This window comes from Stegostoma tigrinum, chromosome 24 (assembly GCF_030684315.1).
Source record: "Stegostoma tigrinum isolate sSteTig4 chromosome 24, sSteTig4.hap1, whole genome shotgun sequence".
Classification (NCBI taxonomy): Eukaryota; Metazoa; Chordata; class Chondrichthyes; order Orectolobiformes; family Stegostomatidae; genus Stegostoma; species Stegostoma tigrinum.
The window spans coordinates 31,209,890-31,234,695 of record NC_081377.1 but is presented as its reverse complement, the minus strand read 5'-3'; the positions used below and the strand labels follow the sequence as shown (position 1 = coordinate 31,234,695).

Here is a 24,806-nt window from a genome sequence, read left to right as displayed (position 1 = left end):
AAGCTGAGCTGTGGAAGTTCATTAGTAAATTCATTTAAAGGGCTAGCACTGCCAGCGTGGAGAATGGCCTCCTCTCTGCTGCAAAATCCTATGAAGTGACTGTGATCCAGCTCTTTCAGACTTCGGTCTCACTGCCCTCTGGTGGATATACTCGGGATTACTTCTAAATGTACCTTTCTTTACCTGTCAAACTACCTTCTCTCTTGTATTTTCATTGTTAGAAACATGTTCCTCATCTTTGAACGCCCTCACGCCACCCCAACCTACCCACCCTGTCACCACATCCTTCTGTCCTGTTGCACCCATTTGTCGCTCTGCTTTCTCAACGAGATTCCTCGAAATGCATTTTTTTTTCGGGACAACATTGCCCATTGTGTTTTCAAAGTTTTATTGCTGCTTTTCAATAATTCCCCCGAACTGCCTGTGGAAACATTTATTATTCCCTCATTAATTATCGCTCTGCTTTAACCTTCTTCCATCGCACCAGAATGGAGGATCGGATTGGAAAGGGGACCCAATAAAAGTCCCGCACCCCCAACCCCGCCACAACAAACACACGCTAAATTTTTAACTCTCGCTCATCTGAGACTGACTCCTCCCAGCTTCTAAACGGCGCACCAGGAATGTCAACGTAGACTGCTTTACAGCGCTCGCATCCAATTCCTCTCTGTCCTGTCGGAAGCGTTGCTGCATGTGTGCTATCCTGCAAATAGCATCACTGCGGAAATCCGATACGTGCCCGTTCAGGGGTTTGCACAGTAATGTGCCTGACCATTTCAGTGGTGATCCGAGCTCTCTGGATTTAGGCGCTGAGAAAGTTCACGTTTTGTTTCGTGTTGCAGTTTTGCTTCCTCTTCCTCATTTAATCCCCAGTTCTCTCCTTTCACTTTCTTCACTCTCTCCTGCGCCCTTCTGATTTAAAAAAAAATTGGTCAGCAGGCCATGTCAGCTTCTCTTATCACCCCGCCCAAGTGGCCAATCTTCACGTGGGTGCGTCACGATGGTGAGTGCTGACAAGCTATTTGACTGTAGGAGGAATCACAGTCCCAATCCTATTCTCACAATATTATAAATCAGGTTTAAGGCGTCGTGTGTGTATGTGAGAGAGAGAGAAATGAAACGTCAGCGGCTAACAACATCTCGTAATATTCTACACGAACTGAGCCGAAACAGCACAACCCCAATTTAGGGAACACTCTCACGTGTTTAGCTGCAGTGACCCCCGACCGTTTGCAGTTTTCGGAATAAACTCTGTGCAGTACAATCCGCTTACAAAAAGTTCTGGTGACGTCTGTACCGGGAATAATCTCGAAATTGCTACCTTGTCATTTGAGGCAAGTAAGTTATGGTTTTACTTTAACAATATGAAACTTGAACGCAATAATAGTCACAATCGGTTTGGATTGGCTTTGTTGTGAGTGGACGGGAGAGTTGGATCAGGTTCTGGCGTCTCAATGCTGATACACTGGGTAGCACGGGACCAACAGAATCCAACATCACACAAAGTGTGGCGCCCCCTCGGCTTCTGTGCTTTCCATTTCTCTTGCTCTTTGCAATTGTCGATGTTCCTCATTTTCCAAACAATATTGTTAGGGGTAATTCCTGCATCTTCTCCTCCTTTGAGAATGTGTGTCACACAATCAGGTCCACAGTGTTGCAGATCGAAGGGTACTGCTTTCTTTATTGAAACAAATCCCTGAAGGCAGGCGACAGGCAAAATTTAAGGTGATCTGCGGTTATTGATCATTATTACTGGGAGCTGCAATTATTTAAAACAATTTGTTTGGATATCCTCTGGGATATTAAGTAGGATTCGAAATTGAACCAACACTTCCACTGTGCCACAAAATCCACTTCTGCACAGGAGACACATCCTCAGTAATGAGTGGTACACTTGGTGTCTTCCTAGCGCTGAACAGGTTTGTAATCAGGCCTCAGTGATGGAATTTGCAACAGCTCTGTTTCATTGCATGTCATCTGAGAGATGTGGTTTGCCAGAGGAACATATTGGTGACTCTTGAGTGTTTCACATTTCTTGATCCAAAGGATGTCTTCCTCACTCAGGGAGCTTGCTCCTTACAGGATGCCTGAGATTGAACAGCTCAGCCTGCAGTGATGTGTAAACTTAACAATCAGATCTGTTTCCAATCCAGCCCTGTGCTCACTGTTTGAGTTTCTGGGAAGCTTTGTAGGTTTCTTTCTGACCCCTCAAACAGCCTGTATCAGCCGGATCTGACAGCTTTTAATTTTTCACACGTTTTATTGATAGTGGATGTGCCTCAGGTAACGTGGAGTCATCCAGGAGGCCATGACTGGAGACTGGTTCATAGTCTGAGGCGTGTTAGGACAATCCTCATCCCAGTCACTATATTCCAAAGGATCTCATGGGCCATCGGCTGTAGGTGGAAGAAGGGGGGCTGAGATTAGAATTCCAATATGATTCCTGGCCTTGCTTGTCATACAATTGGCCAATAGGCTCTATCCCACGTGGAAAGTCAGGACGGGACAGCCACCCACTCAAAGAAACTACCGGTACTCCATGTGAAGGCTCAAGGCATGTGTGAAATTGTCCCCAACTTCCACCAGGAGGACACTGCACTCTTCCCTTTCCAGGGACAGTTTCATCACTCCATTGGTGTGCATATATTCAGATACCTCAACTCTAGATTTCCCTCCCTAAACATCTTTGTTCCTCCACACCTCTTTAAGATATGCACTAAAGCTTACATTGTTTGACCAAGCAATTTGTTGCTTGTCCAGCTATCGCCTTACCTCAAGTGTCAAATATTGGTTGCAAATTACACCCATTGTGCTTTTGGATGCTTTACCGTGGCAAAGGTGCTGTATTATTGCTGGTTGTTCTAATGAAAGTCTGTATCTGTAGAACTGTGTTCCATTGCATTAAAAATATGAAGAGGGCACTTTGACCAAGTATAATAGATTTCTATCTTGTTGTGAGGAGATCACTTTCAGTACTACATAAGCATTCTTAATAAATAAAAATAATAGTGCCCATCAAGTTGAAATTAATTTGAACACAAACAAGCTTCTGCCTGGGACAAAGAGGTATGTCAGCAATACTGTACCTGGTATTCAGTCAATGCAAGCAGGACAGTGTGGGACAGTTACTCTATCCCAGTGTGGGTCAGGGTCAGTGTCAGTGGAATCATACTTCAGTGAGGGCCAGTGCCTGGGACAATGGATCTTCAGTGAGCTTCAGTGTCTGGGGCAATGGGGCCTCAGTGAGGGTCAGTGTCTGGGGCAATGGGGCCTCAGTGAGGGTCAGTGTCTGGGGCAACCGTACCCCGGTGAGGGTCAGTGTCTGGGGGAACCGTACCCCGGTGAGGGTCAGTGTCTGGGGGGGACCATACCCCGGTGAGGGTCAGTGTCTGGGGGGAAGCATACCCCGGTGAAGGTCAGTGTCTGGGGGGGACCATACCCCGGTGAGGGTCAGTGTCTGGGGGGAACCGTACCCCGGTGAGGGTCAGTGTCTGGGGGGAAGCATACCCCGGTGAGAGTGCCAATGTGTGCTGGGGAGAATGAAATGGTGAAGATAACCTGGAAGAGGAAAAGGCACCTGTTAGGAGTACCGATTCGCCACCTTGTTTGAAAATGAAAGTACAGAGCTGGGTGCTGCACAAATCTGGGAAACAGTCCGCCTCCTGGTCCTGAGATTGGGAGCGCCTTTCTACACAGCGCTGCCCATTGCAGCTGAGAGAATACTTTCGGGGGGTGGGGGGAAAACAAAGCAACAAAGTTCCCTACTTTGGGAGAGTGGTGACTGTGAGGGTTTCTAGTGTGGTCCGGTATTCCCATCCTTCCTGCAAGTTTTCCGGTTTCACTGTAAATCGGGCGCAGGGATCTCGCTGATCCCATCAATATGTGCATCGTGATTCCTATCTCAACCAAAATCCCCTGGCATAGCGCCATCCAGGAATTCAAAAAAAACACAAATAAATGACAGCAGCATTTTTAATGTGACTGCTATTTCCTGCTCTGGAAACCTTGTACTTTCTCTGGCGATTGGGTCTTGTTGTGAGAGAAATGCCTTAGGCTGGGGAAAAGTTGCGAAATTCGCGGTGAGAGAGGGAGCGAGAGCGAAACAGGCAGGCACAGGAAGATCCAACCCTCAGAAACCTGATGTCACTGAATGAGCTCATTGCTACCATGTGACAGCTGTCATAAATAGCTCAGCTATCATGACTTTGTGTTAGCTTCATTTAGAGTCTGCAAACTATTAGTGACTGACTGACTGACTGACAGCAGGGAGGGCTACATTCTCAGAAAACTGATTGAAGCGAGGAGATTGTACTGCTGCCGGGGGTTTTACATGGAGCAGGTTGCTTTACTGATCAAACATAAACATTTTTATTTTTAGCATGAATCACAATTACAAGCGATGTCTTTTCTTCGGGAAAAAAAAGCAAAACAAATGATCAAGTTCTTTTTGAATTGTAATCGAGTTTGATTTCTGTCACTAGGTGTATTCCTCCGGAAGTCTCAGTCATTTTCTGGACGGGTATAATGTGTGTAAAAGTAATTGGATGCGGTACGTAAATCCCGCACAATCGGCCGAAGACCAGAATTTAGTCGCTTGTCAGAATGGCACCGATATTTACTTCTACACCGTGAAGCCAATCCCTCCCAGCAATGAGCTGCTGGTCTGGTACAGCCGGGAGTTTGCTGAGAGATTGAATTATCCTCCGACCCGGGACCTGGTGATGCTAAAACTCAGTGAGTCCTCCACACGTTTTACTGATTTGGTTTTCTGTTTGGGGAGGGGGTTGGTGGAGGCTGTTAGAAGATTTGATCAGTCTTGCTTCTAAGTTGAGCGATCTCTTGTGTGTAGTTTTGACCTGACCCCACTTCTGCAACTATGCAAACTGCAGACCTAGGCATGATTTAGACCTGAAACATTTTATCGAGGCACCGTTGGGATGTTAGCGATTGTAACGTTTCCAGTTTACTGTGGGAGTTGTTAAAAGGCATACAGGATAGCCGTCCGCCCCCCACCCCGTCGAAAGTTCTGATCCTCAATCCCAAACCACTCCCCACTTTCGCAGTCCTCACACTCCCTAGAGCAAATAGAGGAGCCCGGAACGGGAATGGTGAGATATATTCCTCAGAATTAGATGCTTCTCTGTCTCTCTTCAACTAAATGCGTTGCTACTTCTCTCTTCTCTCCACCCCTCGCTCCAATCAGTTTCTCTAGCCCGAACTTGACAACTGGAGCTTTAATAACAGCACCCTGCAATATTTTCAGCCAAAAATGAAACCAGTAAGTTAGTGTGTTGAGGTTGTGAGCAGTGTCCGGGAATGAAACAAGGATGTGCTGGCTAAAATGAGCAGCGGCCGATTTCACCACCTTACAATGAGCTACCCAGACTGTTCCCAGACATCGGAGAGTGTGCACGAAAACTGCTCATTTGCATTGCTCCTTTTTTGTTCGAATATTGCAGGCTTTACCAAGCACTGAGCTGTGTTCATCACTTCACCTAACGAAGCTGCAGCGCTTCGAAAGCTTGTGATTTCAAATAAACCTGTGGGACTAGAACAGATACCTCCACTTTATCACCAGGTGGTGAGCATTTTGCATCCGGGATGGCAGCGGGGAATGGAACCCGAGCCTCTGTCATTTGGGGTACACGGGATACCATATGCCTGGCTTCAACTCAGCGACCCCACAACCCCCCAACCCTTCCATCCGGGAGGGATTCTGGCATCAGAGTGAGAGTACACCTTGCCAGCGATAGTGCCAAGGAAGGGACACTATCGACAAGTACTATCCGACCTTCAAGCACTCTCTGAAATCAGAGTAAAGAGATGGGTTAAGGTTAGAATTAACCATTCATTGTAGACCCAGGCAGACCAGTTTAAGACTTGGTCATCCGGCTCTCTTCGTTTGCCGAAATATTTAGAAGTAAAATATGGAATGTAGATTTTACAAGGAGAAAATAGGGATTTGAAGCTTGCATTGTAACCCGATTCTAGTGATCACTCAGTGCAGGATGCAAGGAGATTACACTGCTTGATAATTTTTCCTTTTAACTTGAGGTATGATTGGGGTAGTAAGTTCTTCCTTTAAAAGCAATTACGTACATATTCAAACAGTATTCATTTTGCACTTTCATCTGTTGACAGACTTATCCCTTTATAAAACACTTTAAAGATTTTATGAGGGGCAAGGCAATTTTTTTCTGTGATCAGAAGAGGTTTGCTGGTTAGGGACACTTCTGAAGATTTACAGAACAGGATCACAGAGTGGTTATTGCAGACAAATGAGGCTTTTCGGTCCGTGGTGCTTGTGCTGGTTCTCTGAAGGAGAAATTCACGAAGTTCCCGTTTCCCACCTTCTCCCCATGGAGTTGTTACGCCCTCTTCCTTTTCAAGTACTAATCTAACTTCCTCTCCAATGCCTCGACTGAACTGTCCTTCACTATACCTTCAGGCAGTGCATTTAAGTTCCTAACGACTTGTTGCACTCTTCCACATCTCGTCATTGTTTCTTTCGTCAGAGTCACGGCAGTGTTAGGTGCAAGAGGAGGCCATTCAGCCCATTTTTCTCACCCTGGCTCTTTTAGTATTTCAATTAATGCCAATTTCCTGCCTTTTTCCTATAACCCTGCGCATTGTTTTTACGGAAGTAATCATCTAGTGCCATCTCGAATAATTTAATGGAAGCTGCCTCCACCACACTCGTAGACTGTGCACACCAAACCCAAACTGCTCACTGTATCTCCTCCTTCTTGACACTTTGAACAGTTTGCCATGTCTACTTTGTCCAGACCCCTTGTGAATTTGAATCTCTCAGAAAATCTCATTTTGATCTTCTCTAAGAGAAGCACCTTCAAGATCTCCAATCTAGCATTGGAATTAAAGTTCCTCAACACTGGAGCCAAGCTCATCAATCTTCTCTGCATCCATCTCTATTGCTTCACATTTTCCTTAGCAGCTTGTGTCCCTCCCTGGTTCCTTTTCCATTTATCCCTCCCACTTGCCTAGGTTTTTTTTTAGAGAGAATTAACTTCAATCCCTTTATTTTTTCAATCCCATGAAACATTTTGAGCAGGTCTGAATACTGTGCTTCTGTTGGCTCTGTCAGTAGTTGATATCCTGGAGAGGTTGGGGACACTGTCATTTTAGAACAGTTCACTTAAAATTTCAACAGAATCTGTTTTTAAAACTGTTAGATGCAGGACTATCTGTGCTCACACCTTCTTCTACCCTTTTTTATATTTAGCTACAAAAACTAACACTTGTGAAACTTGTGAGCAGAAACTTTGATCCCAAATCTATCAAATTCAAACTGGCTCAGAGTGAGAGTGAGTGTGACAGTATTGAGGGAAAGGGTGAGTAAAGTTGAGTGACTGAGAGCGAGGAAAGGTGTGTATGATTTACACTGCAAGAATGAAGGTGTGTATGTTAACTGTGTATTTGTCATGTGTGTGTATGTTTGGCTCTTAGTGTGCATCAGCATGAGCATTTGTGGTGTGTGTGTGTGTGTCCAGAATATATTTGAAATATTTCATGGTTAAAATCTTGCTTAGCTTCTTCTAGTTTTAATTTGCCTGTTTTTACCTCACCCTGTGGTCATCAGTCTATTACATCTTGGTGACTCCAGCTCATGCAGCCTTCTCTTTATGATATCAGTTTGTTGAGCTGGCGCCTTTCTGTTGCCGGTTGAGTAACAAGCAACAATTCTCTTTTGTCTTGAAATGTGGTTTGACAAGTGTTTGCCTTGCTAAACAGGTTTCTATTACATGTTGCAGTCACAAATTGAAAAATTAATTTGTCCTCACAATCCCACTCTCCCTACCCTGGGCTGTTAGTAAGTCCGAGCTCCCCCTCTCAGTAATTTACTCTCTTATTAGTCATCACAAACTGATTTAACAATGGTCAAATTGGCTTTGTCACTACAGCTTGCAGCTATTTAGGGAGGTAGAAATCAAATAAGGTGCCTGTTTCAAATCATTGACAGCATACACATGTAGACATTGGTAGTGGGGTAGGAGAGGGGAGATTGTGAAGAATTTACTCCATAATATGCGTCCACCTACAAAAGCTCTAAAGATATATTAGTATTGAGTGTTCTCATTTCTGCTGCCCATATTCTGCCTCTTGCAAAGTTTTGCACACCCATGATTCTCTGTCCACTAACCTGCATTGGCCACTGGTCTTCCAGTAGCACAGCTTAATAATTCTAATATAATTCTAATATAATTCATATGGTATCAATGTGGACTTCACCAGTTTCAAAATCTCCCCTTCCCCTACTGCATCCCTAAACCAGCCCAGTTCATCCCCTCCCCCCACTGCACCACACAACCAGCCCAGCTCTTCCCCCCCACCCACTGCATCCCAAAACCAGCCCAACCTGTCTCTGCCTCCCTAACCGGTTCTTCCTCTCACCCATCCCTTCCTCCCACCCCAAGCCGCACCCCCAGCTACCTACTAACCTCATCCCACCTCCTTGACCTGTCCGTCTTCCCTGGACTGACCTATCCCCTCCCTACCTCCCCACCTACACCCTCTCCACCTATCTTCTTTACTCTCCATCTTCGGTCCGCCTCCCCCTCTCTCCCTATTTATTCCAGTTCCCTCCCCCCATCCCCCTCTCTGATGAAGGGTCTAGGCCCGAAACGTCAGCTTTTGTGCTCCTGAGATGCTGCTTGGCCTGCTGTGTTCATCCAGCCTCACATTTTATTATCTTAATAATTCTAATTCTTGTTTGTAAATTCGTCCGTGGCTCTCAGCCCATGCTTATTTGCGTGTCGCTTCCAGTTAAACAACCTTCTGAAACCTCCACATTCCTGGAGGTTTGGCTCATCTGCATCCCTTCACTCCACCATTGGTGATTGTGTCTTTCATTGTCTGAGGTATAATCTCTGGAATGTCCTCTCCATCCTTTCTGCATCTTTACCCTCATCTAATATTTAGTATATACTTCATCGACCATGCGTTGTCACCTTCTTTCAATGTCTCCTTATGTGGCTCAATATCAAATTATGAGTGATAACTGAAATGTAAAGCATTTTGGATGATTTGCTATATTAAAGTGGTTATGTAAATCTAAGTTGTTGACCAGACTTGCACAACAATAATATTCCATTGAATGAAATGTTGAATGCATTTATACTCTGGTGTACCAATATATTGCTGTATCCTGGACCTCAGTAAGATTCAATTCCCACCAAAGCAGAATGAGGGGAACTGGATAACTAAACAGAGTTCTGGAAGAAAAAGGTGCTCGTTGCACATTCTAAGGAGGTGAATCTTGGAGTACAATGTTTTCAGTGCAGAAAACTGCAGTATTGATCCTTTCCAGTAATATAGTCCTTCTCCCTCCTGCCGCTGTCCCCAGTTTCACTACATTCAAAGTGAAACAGAAAGCAGCCCTGAATGTCAGTGAGTTGCGTCCATATCACTATAGAATCCAAAAACAATTTGAGGTTTTAATTGACTCAAATAGCGCCTTCAGTTATTTAACGGCAGAATATCTCAATGAGGGAAATCAGTGCTAATGTTGGCTCGAAAGGGCTGAACCCATGATGACCTCAGGCACATGTGGGCTTGTGTTTCTGGAGTTGGTGTCAGTTGGTGTAAACTGTCTGTGACTAGTGTTGTTTCAGATATTAGCACAGGGCAGAGGCGTAATGAAGTGAATTGACCTTTTTGCTTTTTTTAAAAAAAAAGCCATATTTTAAATTCATTGCTCATTCCCCAATCTGTCTGACTGAGCACTATTTTGGATTACATCAGTGTAAAATTTCTTCAGCTCCTCCATCAATTATACTAAAGTACTCACTAGACGAAGTTCTTAATTCATGGTCACTTTTATGCAATGTGCTGGTTCTTACTTAGAACTGTTGGTCACTGCCTGCTCCAACTCCATCCTGAATTCATCATGTAAAACACTTGCATTAATAGAGCACCTTTCACTGCCTTGGGACACCAAAAGCACTTTAAACCCAATGAAGTATTTCTGAAGTGTGAACACCCTCGTAGGAAATGCAGAAATCAAATTATGCACGGCAAGATGCTACAACAGCATTGAAGATAATGTTCAATGTATTTCGTGATGTTGTTTGGTGGATGAACTTTAGCCTGTAACTAGAGGGAGCCTGCCTATTGCTCTTTGAAAGAGAGTACATTTTACAAACATCTCGGTGCACACATGGGGCCTCTATTTAATGTCACATCAAAAATATTTTGCAAAATCCTTACAGACATAAGACAGGAGAAGAAATTAAACTCAGCAATCTGAGTCAAATTTGATGCTAAGCTTTAGAATTATGCACATGTCTGCCTTGTTACCCAACATGCCCCTTTATTTATATTGTTTTTAATAAAAGCATTATTTTTATAAAATACGATAGAAATTAATTAGTTTTGAACTAGCAGGCAGTTACTGAAAGTTCATAAATAGCAAAGAGCATACAAGATTGACTCTCACTTTGAGAAAACAGTGACTCATGTTTAAGGTGAACGTGGCAAGTTGAAAATAATCCTGCACATTGACTGACGCAGCAACATCTATTTATACAGCATCTTTAGTGTAGTAAACCATCTGAATGTGCTTCTTCGGACTGTTTCCAGACAAGACTGGAAATTTGAGCCACACAAGGAGATAATAGAACAGGTGGCCAAAAGCTTGGTTAAGGAGACAGATTTTAAGGAGCACCTTAAATGCAGTAGGAGAGGTAGGAAGAGAACTACGCAGCTAAAGGCTAATGCAGCTGAAGGTACAGTCACCAGTAGTGGAGTGATGAGAATTGGGCATTTGCAAGTGTCCAGAATTATAGGAATGAAGACAATCGTAGTACTGGAGAAGGTTACTGATATAGAGAGAGAGGAAGGTCATTGAGGGTTTTGAAGATGAGGAAGAGAATTGTAAGATTGAAGCATTTCTGGATGGGGAGTCAGTGCATTTTGTTGAACACATGGAAGTAGATGAATGAAATTGGGGTCAAATTAGGATACACAGTTGCATAACCTATGACAGGGCGTGACAGACTTTTCAAACATACTGCCCTCTCCAGCACTAAAGGCATTTTATTTTTTTGGAACTGCATCTGCAGTTCTGTAGCATTCCAATCTCAACTGAACTTCAGCCCAGAGTTGGTTGACGTGCAATGACTGATTTGCTCACGTCATTCCTGCTTTGACAAGCTTCAGAAAGAATTAATCTCATGCCAGGGCTGTGTGTAGAAACTCAGCTGATTCAGACACAGGTGCTTCATTCCATTTTCATTCAGAGGCTCTGTTGTTGGCCTGACGCAAAGATCTGTTCAGAGGATCAGGGTCTCACTGAGGCATCGAGGTCGTTTGACCACAATCCAGAAGTTTTCAGGAAAAATTGAATTGTGTGTAACAGAAACAGTGAAGTAATGGAAAGGCTACCCAATTACCCCTTACCCAGGTGCGGTCTACCTGACTGATATTTCTGATATCTACACTTCAAAGTAATGAAGGGTGTTTGATTAGAGTAAATATCAAGAAATAGTTTCCACTGACACAAAATTCAATTGCTAGAGGACACAGATTTAAGATCATTGTGGCAAAAGGATCAAAGGGAGCGAATGGGTGATTTTATTCCCCTCCCAAGCAGTAAGTTAGGATGATCCAGAATGCACTGTCTGAAAGGGCAGTGGGAACACATCAAATATCTTTTAAAAATGGAAAATGCATATGGTAACTACTTGAAGGAGAGAAGATAGCAGGCTCCTAGAGAAAAGTCTGAGGGGCTGAGTCTAATTGGATAGTTCCACAGGTGCAAAGAACTGAATAGCCCTGTTTGCTGTATGATCCCCTCCCATTCTCTGTAAGCTTAGCTTTGCAGATTGCTTTACTCTTATTCTGAATGATCCCATCCATAAGGTGACCAACCACAATGGGTGACAGCAACCGTGCTCTTCCATTAGCCCGCACAGGAGTAACCCTGGCCTGATTCAGACCACGGATTTATATTCCAGAACTCCACTCACACAGCCCATTCAGTCCTGAAGAGAAATTTTACCCCTGAGACTGTGGCACAGATTTGAAAACAATGTACCAGCACATGGCCTTACAGATTAATTCAGTACAGGAAGTGTTCTACTTCATCTGATAATTATCTGAGATAGATTGATTCCTTGTTTAAAAATTATCTTGCTGAACCTGTTCAAGTAAAATATTTCAGCCTGAATAAAAGTTGTAGCTGTCACACTCTTTGTCGGTTGAAAGTGCGGGGGATTGAGATTTAATGACTCAGTATAATTGGTTTCTTTCTCACTTCTCTCTTGTTTCTGTGTTAAAACTATCTGTGTCAGTATTTTTTAAGGCATCAAACTCATTGCCTTCAGTCACTGAATTCCACGCAGTTGCAATATATGATTCAGCACAATTCAGAATGACTGTGATCTGTCCACAGTTAGTCAGCCCCTTACACCAAGACCCCACCCACCTGAAGCTCTTCAGAAATGATTCGGCCAGTGAAAGAGGAAGCTCTGGTTCACTGTGTCTTGCCTCAACTTGCCTCCTATCTGGAGGCTCATCTTTGGTCACAGATCAAAGTGCGGTTAATCTCTCTCTTTGGTGCAAAGCAGCAGTAACAAGCAGAAATACTTTTAGAGTTGTAGAGTCATACAGCACGGAAGTGGACCCTTCAGCCCAACCAGTCCGTGCTGAGCAAATTCCCAAACTAGACTAGTCTCCCTTGTTTGTGCTTGGCCCATATTTCTCCAAACATTTTTTATTCATGCACTTATCCAAATGTCTTTTAAATGTTGTAACTGTACCTGCATCAGCCACTTCGTCTGGAAGGTCATTCCACACACAAATCACTCTCTGAGTTTAAAAAAAAGTCGCCCTCATGTCTTTTTAAAACTTCTCGTCTCACCTTAAAAGTATGCCCCTGGTGTTGAAATGCCTAACCATAGGGAAAAGATACCTGCCATCCACCTAATCAATAGCCCTAGTGATTTCATAAACCTTTATAAAGCCACGTCTCAACCTCCTACGCTCCAGTGAAAAGAAATCCCAGCCTATCCAGCATCTACTTATAACTCAAATCCTCAATTCCAGGCAACATCCTGGTAAATCTTTTCTGAACCCTCTACAGGTTACTAATATCCTTCCTATAGCAGGGTTGCTAGAACTGCAAACAGTACTCCAGAAGAAGCCTCACCAATGTCCTGTGCAGCCTCAACATGATGTCCCCACTCCTATACTCAAAGGTCTGTGCAATGAAGGCAAGCGTGCTAAATGCCTTCTTAACCACCCTGTCTACATGTGATTTGAGGAGTTTGGTCATTTTTTACCTCCTGAGTGAAGTGACTGAAGATCTTTGAATTGCTAACTGGCCTTCACCAACCCCACTGCCACCCACCACCTTCTGATGAAGCTGATTTCTAGATGTGCTCCTGCCCTGCCGATGCCATTCATCCGTGATTCTAGATATTAAGTTTTCGAAAGATAATCCAACCCTTGCTCACATAGCCCTGTCAGCCTTGGGACAAACATAACTGAGGACTGGGGTTTGAACTTCCAACCTCAGCAGCAAGAGTGAGCTAGGAACTATATGACTGAGAATGGCAAAATATATTAAACAGAAGAAAAATTGTACCCATCAAGCTCATCTATGTGAAGGGGAGGTTTTAATGACCCAGGGTAATTAAGAAAAAGCAATTTCCTTCGTGTTTGCATTGAAACTGCGATTTTCTGATTTTTAGCCACCTATCTTGTTCCCTTTAATCACTGGAAATAATACAAAAAAAACACTGTAAATCCTACAGTGCAGGACCACATCAAGGTTGAAAATAACCACAAATTGTTAAGTTCTTCAAGTTTGCTTTGCAAACATCTCAAATTACTTTACAGCCGTCTGAGAGTGCAGTCATCTATTTATGCACAGCAAAATCCCACAAGTAACAATGTAGCATTGATCAGGTCACTTGTTCTTATGATTTTGGTTAAGGGGATGAACTTTTGGTTGGGACTCCAGGAAGAACACCCCAATCCTCTTTCAATAGTACCAGGGGTCTTTTAAGGGTGGCATGGTGGCTCAGTAGTTAGCACTGCTGCCTCACAGTGCCAGGGTCCCAGGTTCGACTCCACCCTCGGGTGACTGTCTGTGTGGAGTTCGCACATTTTCCCTGTGTCTGTGTGGGTTTCCTCCGGGTACTCCGATTTCTTCCCACAGTGCAAAGATGTGCAGGCTAGGTGGATTGGCCATGCTAAATTGCCTATAGTGTTCAGGAATGTGTAGATTAGGTGGGTTAAAGGGAGATGGGTCTGGGTGGGATGCTTTGTGTGTCGGCGTAGACTTGTTGGGCCAAATGGCCTGTTTCCACACTGTAGTGATGATATGATATGAAATCATGATATTATAAGTCCAGTTGGAACAGCAGTCAGGGCCTTGGCACAGCATCTCATGTGACAGTTAGCACCTTTGACAGTGCAGCATTCCCTTACAACTATGGTAAAGCTAAATAATGTGTTCAAGTCTTTGGAGTAGAATTTGAAGCCAGAACTTATTGACACAGGCTTGGAGTTATCACTGAACCATGGTTATCTTCTACAACCTTCATATGGTTTCATTTAATTATAATCTTCAGCAACTTCTCTCCTCGATGCCTGTTTCAACGTTGGTAGTATTGTGGCACTGTGATCTTTATCTTTCTTCCCACCTCCCTCCACCTGTCAGTACTAATTCTACTACTTACACTTCCCAATGCTAACCATAAGGTTTTTCTTTCTAGAACATAATCTCAAGGGATACAAGGACCTGGTGTCTGAATTCACTGGCCAGCTACCTCAGAACCAAGAAGACATACAAGAAGGCCAAAAACAGTATGCTAACGACACAAAGAATGAGGAAGAAAAGGTGGATGTGGAGATTATTGACAGAGATACGCCACCCATCACTCCTGATGACCAAATTGTGGATTTCAGTAAAAAGTTTTATCCAAGTGTAGAGACCCGACATCTACCAGAAGAAAATAGCTCAAAGATAAATGATGTTAATGACAAGGAAAGGTCATTGGAGAGAACCAGCCCTTTATACAGAACCAGCCCAAACCAAAGATCAAAAAGTCCTGTTGTTGAACAAAGCCCTCAGATTTTGTCTCTCAATTCAACTACCTCATCTCAGAAAGAACTCCCTCTACATTTGAATGGATGTCACAGTTTTGCCGAGGGCCTGGTCTCTTACCCAATGTACTCACCTCCAAGTCATGTCCAGCATCAGTATATGTATCCATATAGCACACTGTCTCCTCACTACCCTCGATTAATATTGCCCAACTATTCACCTGCTTTCAACAGTTTTCACACGCTGAACAGTCCAGGCACTTTGAACAATGTGAATAATCTTAGCCTGTTTGGCAGGATGGCCCCAGTCTGTGGCAGTTTTGTGAATGGAGACCATCTGCCTCATCCCATGATGAGCCAGCATGTTCTGCCGGTCACACTGTCTAATGAAGAAGGCCAAAGGCTTAATGTCCCTGGGCAGCCAAGGCGCCTCCTTATCCCTGCCCCGACCAGTGCATTTTCACCCACAGGTCCAGCAATGGACCTGAAGGAAAGTCCTCATGACCATTCACCATCTGGTACCTCAATAACCTCTGAGCTGTCGATGCCACCAAAAACTACCTCCTGGATTCCAGCAAGTGAGGAAGCAATAAATCTGAGTAAACCAAAGATTTCTCTGGCAGATTCCCCTGGTTATAAATCACTTCCATACCCACTGAAGAAACAGAATGGGAAGATCAAGTATGAGTGCAACGTGTGTTCAAAGACCTTCGGTCAGCTATCGAACCTAAAAGTAAGTATTTCTTACAACATATTTACAAAAGAGACAGCGATCTCAAGCTCTGACCTCTCTTGAGAGTTAGCAGCAGTAAATATTCAGCTTGTTCCCTCCATGTTAGCATTGGTAGGATTAACTAGGACTATGTAACTCCTTCTATGGAGTGCATTACTATTCCTTCCCCCTCCTGAGAAAGATAAAATCTGTGAAAAAAACTTGCAAAATAGTACAAAGATAAATGACTAATATTTGAGAAAGCTAGGTTGCAGCATCCCAAAAATTGTTGTGGCCAGCAAGTTAGTATCTATTGTTTTGCATAACCTCCAGTGGAGTGATGCAGCATTGGGAGTAATGTGACATTGGGAGTAATGCAGTGTTGACAGTAATACAACACTCAGACAAATACAGTGCAAGGGTTATACAGTGCTTAGATTAATCTGATGTTCATGGTCAATGCAGTTTTCACAGTTACACTTCGCTTTAAAGATGAAAGTGGAATTTTGCTCATTGAAAACCTTGAACAAAAATTGGTTTGGTAAACATTTGTTGGTGATGGTGGTTTATGGCCTGATTTCTTTAACCCAAATCAAGGGGCATCATTGTCCATGGACAAAATATTTTGCCATTTAATTCCCAACAGCCTTGTCCACAACTATAAGCACAAGCCGTGTGTTGAAACACTCTCAATCATCATGCTTGGTGATTAGAGCTATGTTCAGATTTTCTGGAGTTCTCTTGTCTTTGCAACCTGTCTGTCTTAAAGGCCTAAATTTTAGCTAATACAGTTCAGTAATGAGAGATTGTGATTAATGTTCACCTGAAATTCTGTCAGTCTGTCCCAGCTCATGATTTGCCATTATGTGACTTCTTGACCAAATATAACTGAAGGGCAACATAATCACAGGGCTATAGAAAAGATGTTTATTTGATTAGCTGTTTCAAAGACCCTGCACAGAGATAATGAGCTAAACCAAATAAAAGCAAGGATACTGCAGATGCTGAAAATCTGAAAGAAAAATATAAAATGCTGGAAAAAACTGAGCAGGCCAGGCATCATTTGCGAAGAGAGAAAAATCAGGGTTAACGTTTCAAATCTGATATGATTCTATTTTAAAACTCAAGAGCCAAATAGCTTTATGTCTGTGACTTATGAGTCTATGAAATGTCAAAATTTAACTTGAAACTGTCCCCGGCGCAGTGAACTCATTGCGTTCAACAGAAATCAGTGACGGCACTTCATCTCCACAGTGGCTATACTACTGAGCCAATTGATCCAGAGAATGATCTTTGATTACCCTCTGAGCTGCCTCATTGGAAATAGAAATTTGCAATAACACTGACCTTGTCAACAATGCCCACATCTTGAGAATGCATTAAAAATATGTTGCTTTTTAAAGTATTATTGCTTGGCAAAGTATTTCTGACACAGTAGGTCTTGAGTAATCTGATACTGAGCCAATCAGGAGGCACATTCCTTACTTCTCAACTTAAAGATGATGTAACTGAAATGACCTGAAATTCAAAAGTTCATTATAATTAATCTCAGTCTGCACAGTGACTCACACGGACTCTGTTTATGGGTCAGAGGTACATTGATTAAATAATTTCAATGTGAGGGATTGAAACTGCAACAAAAAAAAATCAAGAGTGCTGCACTGTCAGAGGTGTCACTTCTCAGATGTGGTGTTAAGCTGTCTGTTCTCTCAGTGACGATGTAGAAGATCTCATAGAGCTATGTTAAAGCAAAGTGATAAATTCTGCTCAGTGTCTTGGACAATCTTTGTCTCTCAGTCAACCCCAGTGATTGGCTAATGTGTTTCTTCCCTTTGGCAATGAAATACTTTATTCGTTCTAGAGCACTTGGGAATGTCCTGAGGATTTGAAAGGGGCTGTATAAATTCACGCTCTTTCTTTCTTCAAGTGACATTTGCCAAATAGTTTTTTTTTGGATGAGGAGCTATGACGGCATAAAAGACTTTAGCCTGTGACAGTACGGAAACTGTGAAAGAATGAATCACTGTCTCATAAAGATGACGACTACCCGTCTCTGTGGGTAGTGCCAATACAATTTTGATGGACTATGGAATTCAGTCACCAGCTTGTAGTATAATTCATGATGGTTTCTTGCAGGTCCACCTGAGGGTCCACAGTGGAGAGAGACCTTTCTCGTGCCACACGTGCAATAAGACATTTACACAACTTGCTCATCTCCAAAAGCATTATCTGGTGCACACCGGAGAAAAGCCTCATCAATGCCAGGTAAGATGCCAATAGTTGGTCCAGGGTGATTGAAGCAATGGAATTCTCAATGATGAAGAATGACTGGGACCATTGTTATGACTGCTGAATGCAAAGTGACAGCTGAGCATCACTGTGTTACCCTCCATTGCTAAACATTGTCTGTACACTCAGGGTGGGGGAGGAGAGCACTGAAGGAATTTGTCCAAGTCTGGTATGGACAAGTGCTTGGATGCCTAACAAAATGGGCTGGCAAACTTAGCAGTGGCCATTGTTGGCCCCAGACCACCTGCATTACTAAATTGTCAGTATAATGCCAGTGTTATGCCCATTGTACACCCAAGCACATACCAGATTCTACATCACATAGTCAAAGTTCTCACTTAAGTGAATTGCCAGAACGTAGCTGGTGCCTGGGGATCTCATAAACCCAACACAGACCCGAGGCTTCAGAGGAGGGCAGAAATTGTTCAAAAAAAAAGTCTGTAAAATGCAGGACATTAATACCATGAAGCTTGAAACAGAAAACTGAACACAAAATGCTTAACAGTAAAATCTTAGCTTCTCTGTTTTTGACCAATCAATATCAGTGGGAATGGAGCAGCTTTGAGTTGAATCCCAACTTTGTCTGATTTTCCTCTTTTTGTCTTTGTCAACTGAGGCAGCTATGGATGTAGGGTTAGTGCAGGATGTCATCCCTGGATTTTACTCATAAACAGCCTCTGGGTTAAAGTTTCCAAAGAGCCAGGAATAATCATTGGAAATGATAATGTAAGAAATCAATTGTCTGACTCCTTTGTGTTTTGTCTATTGTGTATGCACTGGCCCAGTTGGCCTAACTGTCTTTTTCCATCTTGCCCTGTACTAGGTGTGTCACAAACGTTTCAGTAGCACCAGTAACTTGAAGACTCACCTCCGTCTCCACTCTGGGGAAAAGCCCTATCAGTGCAAGCAGTGTTCGGCAAAATTCACCCAGTTTGTTCACCTCAAGCTGCACAGACGCCTGCACAACAAGGAACGGCAACACAAGTGTCACTTCTGCTCCAAGAGCTACATCCACCAGTGCAGCCTGAAAATCCACCTGAAAGGCAATTGCTCTATGGCCTCGGTGAGCAGCTTATCCAAGGAGGAACTCCTCAGGATTGACGATGTGATTGATAATTTCGACATGAGTGAACATGCAGAAAGATTAGATGAGAGTGCCACTGCAACGGAGGTGGAGGTGGTAACTGAGCAGCTTCTAGCTGCTGGCCTAGAGAAGGGCTACAAAGAGGACCCATTCAAAGCAACATGTCACAAGAGCAATGGAGACAATCTTCCATCCATTGGCTTCCATGAGAGGACCAAAAACCTAATGTTATTCCACCATAGTTCACCACCTTGCCTGCCTGTCAGGGTCAAGCAAGAAGCCAGTTTATAATTGCACATTAGTTATCATGTGCCAGGACTAATAATGATGAGTTCTACAGTAAACAGGATTAACTACTGGAGCTCATATGAATAGCTGACTGTTTTGGGAAACTACAAGAAAAAATCATGGCAGTGAGGAAACTGAATCACACAAATTTTTGTGTGTGATTTAAGTACTTCCAGTCATAATAGTAATTATCTGGTTGTGTTTTAGATATATCTGTGTGCATGTGTGTTTGTTTTAGTTTAATTGTCCTCTTGTTATGTTATAGAATCTGATAAATTGTGAATCCATTCTCTTGTCCTTGTGAGCTCCTATTGATTCAGTCAGACCAAAAAAATTACTCAAACACACGGCCTTTACTGAGTCTGGATGACATATAGACCCAGCCTCTGCTGTAATAGTTCTGCTTTCAGTGCTCTCTCAGGGTGTGTTAGATATATTTATGCAACAGAAAAATGGTATATATTTTTATTAGTTAAGAGACAATCAGATATGAGTTTATTCTTCTAAGGTCTATATCTTATTTATTAAGACACAGAGCATTGCTTTTATTTTAAATAAAGTTCACAGTGACTAAAATGTGGGATAATTGATTGACATCTGTGATGCTAGTAATAAGAAAATTGAATTATTTCGAAACATAATGTGACAAATAGGCATCAGAGGAACAAATTGTTTTTCAGGCGTTGATATCCCTACCTGTCAATTTTGAGTTTATCCAATGGTCCCGTTTATTCTCAGTCTGAATATTTGTGTGAGATACGATGAGAAGATTGAAGGTTCTATGAATGGAAGTGATTGGATCCTTCTGAATTCAGCCAGCAAATTACTTATAGCCTCACAGATTGAACTCTTCCAGTTTAGTTGTGAGGGTGAAGTTCAAAAGTGGGTTGAGATATTATTAAATTAATTTCTTTCCCACCAAGAATCAAGAAATTTCTCTTTGGTTTGGGAATAGAGAAATCACAACGTGTGGTGTGTGTAGAATGCAGTGAGGATAGATTGCTGCTGGAAGAGGAAAGTATTTTAATGTCAAATCCTTCATCCTCCAGTGTTTGAATTTGTTTCATATTTGTGGGGTTTTTTTGTTAATTGCCTCCTATTCAGCTTATTCATTCACATTCTGACCATTCTGCAATGAATGATTCAGGCTTCCTCTGATATCTTCAAAAAATGTGCGTATCAATTGAAACACAAAATTGCTCCATCTTTAAATCTTTATGTCCTTTTGGTTCTCCGGTGTTCTTCTCCCACCATTATATTATGCACTTCTCTGCCTTTACAGGGGTTGGACATGAGACAGAGCTTCTTCTCATTAAGCACTTGCAAGCTGCCAGTCAGTGCTAAAACTGGCAAAATGAAACTAATTGCATTCCTTATCTTTATAAAATCGCTGTCAAAGCAGGGCATATTATGGTACATGGCCTGTGTTTTTACATAGCGTGTTGTGAGGTTTGCATTAGTGTTAGAGCTTACTATGCTTAAACTGAGTGTATATCAGATAGAAGGGGCAGGGATTGGAATAGCATCCACCCTTTTAAAGCCAAAATCTGCTGAAACCACCTAACTGTATGACAAGAATTACAACAGAGATTTCTTTCTTCCTCTGAAGTACTTTATAGCTGGCTGAATGATGTCAAATCAAAATGGATTCAGAAACAACAAGATTAAAAATACACGCATTATTTTTCAGATGTGTATACAAATGCCAAAAAAACAGACCTTTGAGGCTTAGACTCAGCAAAATGTGGTTTAAGCAAGTCCTAGAGTGGCAAAGTAGAGCATAAGTTTTTTAACATGTTACTAGTTATTGTGAGTAGGTAACTAGTAAAGATTGCTCAGGGCAAGATACTTTTTTTGAAAATAATTCTGTAGAGAAGTTGCTACTTTTGACAATTAGAAGTTAGTTTTTGTAAAAAAAATAGAAAAATTCAACACATTTTCACGGAAAAATCCAATAGTCATGCGCTGTGCTTTAAACCTGACTCTCGTAGCCTGACAAAGGGATTCCATTTCTCAATTTTACTATTTGCTTTGAGAGCATGAATTTATATTTTGTCTTTTACACTGGATTTAGATTTGAATGTTTTTCAGTGTTGTTGCCACGGAAACCACTAGAGGAATGCTGTCACCCGAACACAGGGGAGCAATCATCCAACAGACGTTATAATTGAACAGTTGTGTCCAAATTCATCTTTGATTCTGTCAAAGTACAGGAAAAGTATACATCTCCCAGCTTTCATTTCATAGGTTTTCCTGTTAACCATAATTTCTGTGATTTACTATTGGCCATATGTCTACTCTGGTTAAACAATACGCTGCAATTTTTTTCCAGTTTCAGGGAGTTAACGTGGTATTCTTGGCTACTCATGGTTTAAAAGTAATGTCCATGGCTCCTCTGAAATTCATGATTTCACACGATTTTTGACAGGCGGCATCCGTAACTCTGATAGACCCACGGCTTCAGTGGTTTCCATGGCAAAATGAAAGCCCTGGCAATATGTAAACCAAAGCAGTACTTGTCTTCAACTGGGTCCACTTGAAACATTCCTTTTTGATGTATTTGTTCACTAGAGGTGCAGTGAATTCACTTAAATACATCATGAACCTCCTTGACTCTTTTCCAGTGATCCATTATACTGTGAAATATGCTGCCGCATGGGTTTACGCTGAACCTAACACGTGTTTACAATGTACCGTTGACCCTTTGCAGTATGGGATTCCAAACCATTCAGCACTGGGTTCAAAGAGCCAAGATCAGGGATCTTAAAGAATCTCAATATAGGGGCTTTAATTCAAATATCTTCAGATTGTTAGTGGTGAACAATTGAACTGTTTTAAAATAAGGAGCACAATAGTCTGAAAAGGCTGTTTTGTGAACTGCTGCTCTTTTGATTTGAGCTGTTCCACATATTGCACACATGGTATAAGAACAGGAGTAGGCTACACAGATCCACCCCCACCGTCACCAGTATATCCTCCACCCCCCCCCAACCCACACAAAATTAATTATTAATGATTTCCAGCTTTTCCTTGACTAAATGTGACTCAGGTTTAAGATTTTAAGAAAAATTTCTCTGATTAATCAGATTGTTCAGTTTCTACCTCTTACCCTTATCTTTATTCCTCCAGTGTTCTTCCAGAACTAGCTCAGGGCTATCAGTTCACAAAGTTCAGAGCCAACTTATGTCACCAGAGTTAGCTGTTATCCTTAAGAAGCTGGGGGACAGTTGGTTTGTGATGCAGAGTGATGCTAACAATATGGGTTCAATTCCTGCACTAGTTGAGGTCACCATGAAGATCTGCCGTCTCATCCTGTCCCCTCACCTGAGATATGGAGACCCTCAGGTTAAACTCACTGCCTGTTATCTCTCTCAAATGAGAGTGGGATTATGGTGTTTTAACCTTTACAGCAGTAAGGAGATGATCTCGTGTGGTATGAGCAGGCCCAAGCCTGCCCCTCTATTATTATCTGCTGATTGATGTTCCACAGCAGCTAGCAGCTCCCTTACAACTAGGACGGAATCTTAGGAGACGTCAGAATGAATCTGATAATGATAACATTCCATTTTGCTCTCTGCTTTGTGGAGCATTTCCTGTGACTACTTCCTCTTCAGGCGAATACTTTTTGTAATAATTCACAGCATCTTTGAAAGATTCAGTCACAGTCTTTTAAAAGATAAAATATCTTTAATTCCTTCACTTGCACTGTCCAAAAACTCAAGCAATCATTGACTTATAGTGAGTAAAGAAAAAAAACCCAGAGGACCATGTGCCAGAATCACGGCCAGAGCAGCAAGGTGATAAATCCATATTGGATAGGTATCTGCAGGAACAATGGTAACATTCAGCCAGTGTCAGGCAATCAATTATGTATCCCTTTACTCCATAAATAAGTCTTAAGTTTTTATCACACTTAAATCCCAATTAAGTTAAAAAGGCCTCATGTTTAGAAGCATGAACAAATATAATGTCCTTCTTCCATATGAAGCTTTAGCTTGTGGTCAAGTGCTATTTGGATTACCACTAAATATTGCAACAATGAACACCTATATTGGTATTGATGACAGCACTGGTGGTAATTTCTCTATGATCTATGTACTAGCTTGCAGTTATAAAGAATCAACAGGCATTGCATCAGTACGAACATAAGTATTGGCATTTTCACTCTAGATTAAAGGACATTAAAGACTGCCCCAAAGAAAATGACCATTGTCAGCATGGACATGGACAGCAGGGACAAATCTAAAGCCAGTTGATCAATAAATAAGCAACTCCCACCCAAAGACGCTGAGGAAGTTTACACTGAGTCACTGCACCTCTATCTCTTCCTCTCAAGAAAACCAAATGTTGTTGGATAAGTATCTGGGGTCAACAGATGGAAATCAGGCTGTTCTTAGTTGAGATGTTCAACTTCCTTTAACTTGAATCAAACAGCAAGTCAAAAATGTTACAGGGACAGAATAACATACATATTTGCACCAAAGTTACAGGATAGTTCTTTTTTGCAACTTCACTTACTTTGGGTATCAAATGAAGTGTTTTGTACAGAAAGACCTTTTGTAAAATTATGTTTACACATCGTTTACATTTTATTTATGTTAAATTTCTCATATGTAGCTGTGACTTAAATTAAACATGTTAATTTCTACATCTTCATGAAGTGATGTATTTTTGTCTCTATCTTTGCTTCCACAAAGTTTTCTGCCCCTCTCCTTCAGGTCCTGATCCCAGGGCCACCATCATAAAATGATTAATGTGTGTAAAAATGACTACTCTTGGGTTGAGTGCAGGATAAGTGCTAGCCATGACATTTGGGGGATCTCTGTTTCTTTTCAAATACTGCCACGGGATGTTTATGTCCACTGTACTGGTGCAGGTACCATCATTAGAAGAAAATATCAACTTGAGGCTTTGTCTACCTCAGATGGAGAAGGTATTGTTACTATGTGAGTCCATTACCAAATAAATAAGAGAATTGAAAAGGACCTCCAAAAGCCAACAGGTAGACTGGGAAATAAAGCAGAAACAGCCCTGAGGAGGCTTCAGAAAAATGCTTATGACCTCTGGTGCAGACGCAGCATGGAATTCATTCACAAGGCTGGGAAAGAACAAACTGGTAGGCAAAGGGAGCACTTGGCTCTCACTATACATTCTGCAAAAAAGAAAGCTTTTCATTAAGAGCTTTCATTTGGCCAAGGAAATTTTGGTCCATTCCATATATAACAACCTACTTTGAATACTCTGCTCACATTTCACAGCAATAACAAATTCCCCTGATACAGCTGAGACAATCCATCACCTTCTAAAAACAACTCACTTTTTAAAAAAAGTCCTGTTGCTCAATGTCAATGGATCTTTTAAAAA

At 42.1% G+C, this 24,806-nt stretch overlaps 1 protein-coding gene and 1 long non-coding RNA gene across 6 annotated transcripts in view; one reads left to right on the top strand and one right to left on the bottom strand.

Annotated features, from left to right (window-relative positions):
- The window catches only part of LOC125465192 (PR domain zinc finger protein 1-like), a 70,613-nt gene extending 46,539 nt beyond the window's left edge, over positions 1–24,074 (top strand). For 2 of the 4 annotated variants that reach the window (XM_048558441.1, XM_048558440.1), the window contains exons 4-7: positions 4,482–4,734; positions 14,739–15,802; positions 17,918–18,046; positions 18,894–24,074. In XM_048558441.1, the coding sequence (XP_048414398.1) occupies positions 4,482–4,734; positions 14,739–15,802; positions 17,918–18,046; positions 18,894–19,445 (1,998 nt within the window). In that variant the 3' untranslated portion in view covers positions 19,446–24,074. Of the gene's footprint in view, positions 1–1,196; positions 1,339–4,224; positions 4,340–4,481; positions 4,735–14,738; positions 15,803–17,917; positions 18,047–18,893 lie in introns of those variants that run through there. The other 2 variants (XM_048558443.1, XM_048558442.1) reach the window with 2 other exon arrangements.
- Positions 23,143–24,806, bottom strand: part of LOC125465193 (uncharacterized) — a 59,690-nt gene continuing 58,026 nt past the window's right edge. For both annotated transcript variants that reach the window (XR_007250188.1, XR_009447182.1), the window contains exon 3: positions 23,143–23,265. This is a non-coding gene — a long non-coding RNA (uncharacterized LOC125465193). The remainder of the gene's footprint in view (positions 23,266–24,806) is intronic.